The following is a 9039-nucleotide window of genomic DNA, read 5'->3' on the forward strand; positions in this document are numbered from 1 at the left end:
TTGAAATACGATGCATTGAACGGCATTAATGTTTTGTTTTTTTTTTGTTTTTTTTTAAATGTGAAGGGGGCCCTAAGGTGGCACTGCTGGAAGCTGTTGCGAGGGGAGGACGAGGGCAGTAAGAGCACTTTAAACACAGCCATGCTGGGTGTACACAATGCACACGGGACAAAAGACCGCGAGGAGAGTCCGCGTAAAAAGCGGCTTGATATAAAATGGGGAGTAAAAAAAAAAAAAAGGAGGGAGGAAGGGAGGACCAAGAAAGCTGGTTAGAACCCAACTGAAAAAGTTTGCAGTCAAGCAAACGTCACAGCAAGAAAAAAAAAAATGTCGAAGCTGACGTGCCAGTCCTATAGGAGTTCCTTGTTAGCTGACCACACTAGAAAAGTGGAAGAAAAAAAAAAAAGAATTCCTCATGAACATTTGGACTCCGTCGTCTCCGTTTTTCCTGTCCTCCAAAGTCGAGAGTGAAAAGCAGACCAGAACGTGGGGCCCGGAACGAAACTAAATGGGGAGACGTTGCTCCCATAGGGTCTGTCAGTGAGGAGGGGGGGGGGGCTATGAGTGGTGAGGGTCATTACCCGACATTCTACCAAACAGGTGTCAGTGATGCAACTTGGCCTGTGGGGAGAAAGAAGACTTTTCATCCACAGCAAGTTGTTTCATGTACCTTTTTTTTTTTCTTTCCTTTTTTATACTGAAACAAGTGGCAATTTTCTCATTACTTCTCCATTTGTAAACTTTTGATATCAACTAAATGCAACTAGTTGTAAAATCTGATAAAAGAGCAAACGCCAGTTGTGCGTGTTGCCGCTAACCATTGATGCTAATTTCCGTCAGCCCGTCTATGGTGTTTCAATTTACACATTAGCATTAAGCTAGTGTGCTTGCGGTTGATTTCGCTGTACTTTTTTGTTGTTTTAAATATATGTCTGATTTTCTTCGGTTTTGTATTTAACAATAACCTTCAGTTGCTTTTTATTTTTATTTTTTGGGGTTTGAAACGGTGGGTTTGCTGCATTTTATTTTATTTTTTTTTCAATGAAAAGACAGCCTACCTGTCTTTGGGACTCGCTGTCGTTCCGGTTCCCGAAGAAGCCGTCGGCAGCTCCCAGCCGGTTCACCTTGTTGCCGGTCTTCCCTTCGTAAGCGCCGGCGCTCTTCCTCTTCCTCCCCTCTGCTTTTTGCCCGTAATTCAAGGCTCCGGGGGAGGGAGCGGCTGCCAGCTCCCTGCTGGATGAGTAGGATATATTGGTGCTGCCAAGATCACTGGGGAGCAGACGAAGGGAATTTGCACTTGATGACATTTAGTGAGCTCCAACTGGATCCTGATGTACAAAACGCCGCAGACCTCCACCTACCTGTTATTTGAATTCTGGCCGTGAGTGCCGTCAGCTTTCGTTAGCCAGTGGCCGCTGTAGCCCCAAAGGCCGTTCCCCGCCCGACCGTGTCCCTTTTTAGCGCCCGGCCCCGCCGATGCTCCGTGAGCGCTGGTCCCGTTCCGAAAGGAGCAGGCGTAGGAAGAGTTTTTCCTCCTTGCTTCCGCTATAGAGTCCTCTCTCTCTTTGGTTGGGCGGCTGGCCCTGTGCGCGCTGTGGCGGGGTGCGCCCAGAGTGGCATGAGGCTGAGGGGCATCTCTGAAAGTCAAAGCTCCGGGTGATGACGCGGCATGAGGGAAGGAGGGACCGGACGGAGCGGTAAAAAGAGAGGAAGTGTCCGACGCGGGAGAGGGAGGGGGCGCTTGTTGGGATGTGCCAGAGGGCGAAAGGGTGGGCAGGCTCTCAGCAGCTGGAGGAACCTTTCTGGAACAAGATGCACAAGGTCTCTTTAAGGGAAGACCAAAGACACTTTTTCCAAGAACCACCTCGTGGTTCGAAATATAACCACACAATAAAAACAGTCCCAAAATAAAAAGTTGCCTATTTTAAAGGGGGGGGGGGGGGGGGGCATATTTACATGGATACAAAATTAGAATGATAAGGATTAAAATTAATTAAGAATTAGAATTAAAAAAAAAAAAAGATTTCCGCTCCTTTCCTCAAGTATTTTTGATTATTTCAGAATAAAATTGCCCTTTCAAGCATCTCGTCAATTAATTTTGCCATATTGTTTGAATTCTCTTTTAACTATTTGCTCCTTTTAATTGAATGAGCTTTGTGCAATTAAAGATTTAAGAAATTATCTACTATACAAAGAGATAGGAGAATACACACGGACCTCCACATTTGTGCATTGAGGTGCTTCTCCACCATGTTCTGGAGCGCCGCCCTCATCCTGTCCCACCGCCGGTCAAACACGTAGTGGCCTCGTCCCATGAGCCTGCTGCTGAATATGCAAACCTGCGTCCAGAAAAGGCGAGAAAGAAAATATGAGAAATTACAGACTGATTTGAAATGTCATTGACAACTAAAATGTCAGCAGCTTCAAAATAAGTCCATATTCACCCCGGAAGGTTGAGGGTGGTGGTTTGAGAAGTGAATGGCGGCGGGTCCGTGCGCTTCCTCGGGAGTCGGTGCGTCGCCTTCGTCGCTGGAGAGCCGATCACCATCCCCGCTGGATGTGGTCGTCCAAGGCTGAGGTGAAAGCTCCTGGTGGGAGGGCGGGACTGGGGCGGGTGCTGGGGCAGGAAAGGTTGCTGGTGGTGGAGGCTGAGGCATGGAAGTGGTGGTGCCTGGAACCCTGGAGTAGTTACAAAACATAATTATTATATTAATGATAATTTCAGCGATAACTGATATGAATTTGGTCACGTCCAAAAATAGTATTTTATCTCCAAGTGTAAAAACAATCACATCCTCTATTTTCGTTTACAGCACCCCCTGGTGGGGATACCGTAAACAGCAAGACTCCACAAGCACTCCTCTTCTTACCTGGGGATGTGTGCGTTTGCCAGTTTTAATTTCAGCGTGGACAGAGGGCGTCCGTTCGGGCAGTGCGGCTTGCTGGGACAAGCGACGTCTTGCGAGGTGACACTTGGGCTGCAGCCGTTCTTGTCCTTCTCCTTGGTCCTGCCTCTGTGTTCGGCCAGGAGGACATCGAAATGTTTCCGCCTGCCGGGAACGGCTCGACGGTGGGTTAGGGAGTGAGTCTGTAAGAAGAAGGAAAAATTGGATTCCTAAATTTTGCCACTTGGGCACTTATTGATATCTGTTATTTGCGATACCTTGCAGGTGAGGGAGCGCGTACACGGCTGTTTGGTCTCAGGGTCCTGGACGCCACAGTGCTTATTCGGGTCAAATACTCTTCCTGGAAAAAAAAAAAAAGAAATAAACGACCGTCACATTGAGCGCATTTACTCCATCTGCATCTGGTTCAGTTGCTGCACAACTCATATGAGGAAAAGAACAAGCTAGTTTGACAATAAAACACTTTGATTTAAACTCCAAATTGCTCCGTGAGGTTCATGACAACAAGTGAGGACTGAAAGCGCCCCCCCCCCCCAAAAAAAAAGATTAAAAAAAAAAAAAAAATACACTAGGGAAGCCTCTGTGCTTTTCCTGTGCCAACAGCTACAGCAAAGAGAAAATAAATTATTAAAACTATTAAATCATGACTCAGGAACAGTGGGAAGACTGAAAGATGAGTACAATATGGACGTGAGAAGAGAAAGATAGCTGAACAGGGGGAGGGGAAAAAAAAGGAACCGCCACATATTTTTTTTTTAAAGTCAGACATTTTGAGTATAGTTCTAAGAAAAGTAGTTAACAGATTGGAAATCTGGCAGAAGGGGGCAGGGGAGAGTGAGAATGTGTGAAAAGAGGAGGGGAAAGTCTCCCTCTGGCCATCTTGTCTGCAGCCAAATATTCAAGCTGGACGCTCTCCAAACGTTGCTGAGATAAGAATGAGTGAGTGTGTGAACTGACGACGCGCATGCGTACACGAGCGCAGGAATTCCACGGCAAAGTTGCTCATGGAGACAAATTCACTGCAGCGTGATGGCACAAGACGACACACGACGGCTGACCTGAGAGTCTGGAAGAAAAAGCCTTGGTGCCGTTTTGATTCTTCTTCTCTGAAGGTGACGGCGATGACAGCTGAGACGGCGGCCTGTGAGCGGGAGAGGGGCAGGACGAGGAGGCCGGCCGGCGGTCGAGAGGGGAGCGCGCCGGGCCGGGGCGCCCGTCAAGAGGCGACGGCGAGGAACGCGGCGTGGACGGCCCGCCGTTGCGCATCTTCTCGTTTGGGAAGGCGGCGGGAGAGGGCGGCGAGTGTTTGAGGGGGGATGATGAAGGAGAGGACGAGGGGGCGGCGAGGCGGACTTGTGAGGTGGAGTTTGCTCGGCTGAGGGACGGTATCTTCTCCAAGCTCACGACCGGAAGAGAGACGCTGGAGGAAAGAAGAGGCCGGGCGTCATTTTATTTGGACAAGCCAGCAGTTGTGCGGGGCAAAAAAAAAAAAAAGATAACGGCTATGATTGCATCATCTTCCGAAACTTTATTTCAAAGGCCAGAGGTGATGCAATAAAAGCAAACGAGCCGACTTGGCAAATGATCAGAAATTGATCCGCACGTCAACTGACCTTCTGAGCGTCTTTCTGCAACAAAGCAGACTTCAAACTAAAAATAATACAATTAAAAAAAAAAAAAAAAAAAAACGGGCCTAATTAAATGTACCTAAATATTTCCAAATATTTTTTGTTAAAAATAAAATATCGAGGCGACAATGCTGAAAGACTCCCGCACAGAGAATTGATAAAGTCGCTCTTTTTATTTCAACAAAGTAATAATAGGTGCCAACCATGATTTGTTCCGAATTCCCTTCGGAGGATAGACGGCGAGCGGTGCTTTGCTGAAGCGTGAGTGAGGGTAATCTTTGGGGATCCGGAAAGGGAGTCCGTCCCCGGGACCGCCGGCCACGGCGGGGGCTTTGGCCTTCATGAGGACCAGCGGGTTCCTCGAAGGGACGGGAGAGCTGTGGCGCTTCTCTGAAACCAGACAACAGAAGCGTTTACACATCGACGTCAAAAAGTGTCCTTGCGAAACCCCCGCTCGAGCTGCCACTGCAAACTCGCCGCGGTCATCAATTATAAATACATTTTGGAGTCTGAGCTGATCAGCGAGCGAGCGAGCGGATGCGGACGAGCCAGAAGCGGGCAGGGGAATAAATCAAGAGAAGAGGAGCTCACACTTACGGTTCTTGCTATGCATGTCTTTGTGGGAGCAGAGTGGGGAGGGGGTGGAAGGGGAGGGGTGCGCTCCAGGATTCTTGCTCTCTGTCTCACTGGGAAACTAAACCCCAACTACCTGAATGAATGGACACAGAGGAAACGGGGAGGAAGAGGGGGGGGCGGGGGGAGAAAAAAAATAAACACAAGCGTACACACACGAGTAATGACGTCTGGCGTGCTTATCTATCGGCGTGATTAATTTCACACGTGTGCGGACGGCAGGTGAGTAAACAAAACTAGGAAGCCGAGGTTTAGAGGCAGCTGTATTCAGAGAGAATAAAGTCCGCAGTCGCCTTCGCAGGTATGCAAGCTAGCGTCGAGTCCGATTATTTCATACTCGGCGAGCGTAGGGACATCCAGAGACTCGTCCGCCGCTGCTCGGGAACTCGGCGTACCGATTTACAATAAATGGACGGCTGCCCGGGCAAGGTCGCTGAGCCACTCGACTGCAAGGGCACGCCGGCTAGCGTCGTTATGGCGATGCCGTCGACCTCGCCGATTGGCTCGGACCGGGTGCGTGATGAGGACGCCCAGCTGTGTCGTTTACACAGAGAAAAGGCCGGGAGAGACGGGGGGGGGGGGGGGATAGGCGCTGATCAATATATTTTTTAAAAAAGGCAATCAAGAAATGTCTCCAACCCAAACTAAAGTTGTTATGACACGGTGTTGTGTGCATGTATAACGAGTGCGTTTTAAACCTGTTGTTCCCCCCGCCCCGCCGATTGTGTGCGTGTCAGCAAGCGGAACCGCTGCAAACAACGAGGGGGGGGGGGCTGGGCTGTCGAAGCGGGGACAAAACAACAGTGGCTGCCAGTACCGTGCGTCTGTGTGTGTGCGTGAGCCCTCACAATACCACTGACCTCTTTCCGCTGAGAAACTCAAAGTAAGAAATGCGTGCGCATGCAATTATGCCGGTGTCGCTCGTCTCGCTCCGAAATCGGTTTGTGTGGCCAAGTGTGTGTGTGTGTGCGCACCCTCGACCTCAAACAGACGTTGAGGTTGAAGCAGGTGCCGGCAGCGGGAGCAGCTCGCAGGCTGATGAGAGCGAGCCCGGTCGCAATCGGCGAGCGCCGATGAGAGCGTACGTGCGATTTAATTGGAGTGCTCGGCTTTTTCGTGAGAGCAAACAAAGTGCGGCAGTGGTCAACAGCTCATTGAATCCAATATTTTGAGAATTACGATTACGCCGTCGATTAATCGAATATAAAAATTCATTTTGCATGATTAAGGCGCTGAGATCATTTTTCATCCTCACATTCTACTGAGCCGGTGAGTGAAAAAAAAAAGTCGGCAAAATACTCAAGACAGTTCATCGTACCGTAGTGTGCGAGGAAGCCCCGAGGAGTGACCACCTGATTGCAGACATGGCAGACAACGAGATGAAAGTCCTCCAGCACTGGAAACAGACGGCGGTGGAGCATCCCTGAGGACGGCAGCGAGAAGCAGCGTCATCACACAAAGCGGCCAATCAATGATTTCCTCACGACTCTACACGGAAACACACCGTACAATTTTAAGACATACGACAAATTTTGAACACTAGAAAAAAAATCATTTAGATCTCAAGTCTTCATTTATTAGCGTCGAGGAACGGCGAAGACTCAGTGAGGAAAAAAAACTCCACTCTGGCTCTTACTGGAGATTAAGCGTGTGTGGTCGTGGGGAGCGGGGGTGGTATTTGACCAGCCCGTGTGAAGACTTTCGCTAGCCGCGTGTTTATTTGTGTGTACATGAGGGCTGCGGCTCTGCGGTGATTCAACAGAGTGACGTTCTGCGCCTGGAAGTATTTATATCAACAAGGTGTGAAGGAACTCCACCAAAACTCCCAAAGTGCAGCATTCGGATCGTACAAGCTTATTGGTGGATATTTTGAACTCAACCTTGTCACCCAAGATTGTTATGAAATAATCAAGTTCAAAATATTTATTGGGTGATCACAAAAATTCGCTTGTCCTACTTCTACACTGTCGTAAAGCGAAGTTAGCTGCCGAAAAAGTGTGGCGATGATGTGAAATAAAAGGTCAATTTTTCTGATCGTGCGAGTGCTTGTTTTGTTTCCCGTATTTGTAACGACTTCATCATTTCTATGATAAAAAGGGAATCAAGCAAAATAAAAGCCCAAGCTTTTTGTTTTCCAACAACAACGGTGTCATTCCTTGTTGTTGTGATGCTGTATGTCAAAGGTAAAGTAAACTGTCGGTGCATTATAAAATAAACATACAATTCTAATAAAGTCGTAAAAATACAGTAATGATCGATTGTTTTGAATTTGAAAGACATTTTCCCCGATTTTTGTAGTCTTTAAAAATATCATTCAACATATTGATAAAATGTAAACACAAATTACTTTCTTTCTACCTGCATGTAAACACAATTTTCTATTTTACCTGCACTGTTTTTGTTCACATCAACAAAAACCCATAAACTTAAAAGTACAAAGTGGATTTTACATATTATTTTTTTTAAAAACAAGAATGCTCTCCGAACTGCAATTGATTTTGTCGACTTGTTGACAATCCAGTAAGTCAAGTGTGCCGCAACACGCGGCTTACTCGACAACTCCAAGTTCTCCCGCTCACCTTCTTCATTGACAGCACAAAGCTCTCCGTGGCACTTCTCCAAAAGCGAGTCTACGTGGAAACAAAATATTACTATCAACTCCAAAATAAAGACGCATTCAAAACTTTGCGGCCTGGGGGAGGTTAGGGTGGGGGGGGGGGGGGGGGGAGAAGAGAGGAGGGCGCACGTATACACAGTAGTTAGCATTAGCTTGTTAGCTCACTCCCCCCGCCCCCTTCGTTGTCGCTGTCAAAAAAAGCAGCTAACCAAAGTTCCGAGTAGTGGATCGTTCCAACATAGCTTCGGTGCACTGTCGGAGTCAAGTGGGCCGAAAACACACAGCGTCAATGTTCGCCTCGCTGCTTCGGTAGTGCGTGGCCCACACGTCGGGTTCTCCATTGGCCATTTGGCACTCGTCTTTTTTTTTTGACAGTTACTTGGCTGCTTTTGACAGACGGGTTAGTTGGAAGAGGCGAGTCAATCACAGAACACTTGGCGGGTGGAGGTGAGGGTGAAGGGGGGGGGGGGGGTACTTCCTGACACTTTGCCCGTAAAAAAAAAAAAAAAGAAAGAAAAAACACCAGCGTCAACGGCCGCGCACCTTCGCAACTTACCGTCAACGAGACGCAGTTGAGCCGCACCGACGAACGAAGACCAAGGCTCGCTGAGAAAGCTATCCGGACTCGGTATGAGGCGAGCCAGTGTCGCCATTGCTCTTCCTCCTTGTTGCTTTGCCGCGAGCCGTCCTTCCTCTCTCGCTCCTTCGCACGCAGCAGGCGAGGGAAACGAGCTAGTGACGTCATCTCCGACACCGTTCGGTGGTAATCGGTTCTTGTCGGGAGGGATGGAGGAACAAGCGAGGGTCACAACTCTTGTGAGGTCAGAAGTTCAGGGTGGTGAAGAAATGATGAAATGATTGGCTTGTGTTTTTTGTTGTTGTTTATAAATAATAAACGATTTAATGTTTTGCTTGGTTTACGTCTTGGATATATATATTCTCACCTGGTCACCTTCCTCACATCGCAACAAGGTTGTTTTCCTGAATAAAAATAATAGAAAAAAATAATCATGAATAAAAACAATAGAAAAAAAATAATCATACTCACCAGTGATGCTGAGGCGTTTTTTGCTGGTCGAATTTGCATGACACAATTTTTCTTGGACAAAACAATCGGAGGACTGAAAATTCTGACGTCATCGAGGACAAATGGATGGGTTAGATTAACAAAACCATTAAATTGCTTTTATCGTTTTAGTTACATCTGCCAGAATTGATTCTGGATGTCCTGGGCAGATTAGATTGATACGGCAAA

General features: G+C 47.7%; 1 protein-coding gene across 4 annotated transcripts; it reads right to left on the reverse strand.

The window, feature by feature from the left end:
* Positions 1-31: 31 nt before the first annotated feature.
* atxn7l1 (ataxin 7-like 1) lies at positions 32-8532 on the reverse strand. 4 transcript variants are annotated; one of them, XM_085901631.1, is made up of 12 exons: positions 8341-8532; positions 7747-7797; positions 6486-6590; positions 4738-4924; positions 3965-4326; positions 3164-3246; positions 2871-3088; positions 2445-2679; positions 2218-2339; positions 1362-1802; positions 1059-1269; positions 32-621 (listed from the first exon to the last, which is right to left on the reverse strand). In XM_085901631.1, the coding sequence occupies exons 1-12, from the start codon at positions 8435-8437 to the stop codon at positions 604-606; spliced, it is 2130 nt and encodes a 709-aa protein (XP_085757757.1). In that variant the 5' UTR covers positions 8438-8532; the 3' UTR covers positions 32-603. The 4 variants fall into 4 exon arrangements, with proteins under 4 accessions (XP_085757757.1, XP_085757756.1, XP_085757755.1 ...); XM_085901630.1 differs by lacking the exons at positions 7747-7797; positions 8341-8532 and adding an exon at positions 5132-5239 and having other exon boundaries at positions 32-1269; positions 6486-6587; XM_085901629.1 differs by lacking the exons at positions 7747-7797; positions 8341-8532 and adding an exon at positions 5132-5243 and having other exon boundaries at positions 32-1269; positions 6486-6585.
* Positions 8533-9039: the final 507 nt, after the last annotated feature.

This window comes from Syngnathus leptorhynchus, chromosome 21 (genome assembly GCF_054491065.1).
Source record: "Syngnathus leptorhynchus isolate UIUO chromosome 21, UIUO_Slep, whole genome shotgun sequence".
Lineage (NCBI taxonomy): Eukaryota > Metazoa > Chordata > Actinopteri > Syngnathiformes > Syngnathidae > Syngnathus > Syngnathus leptorhynchus.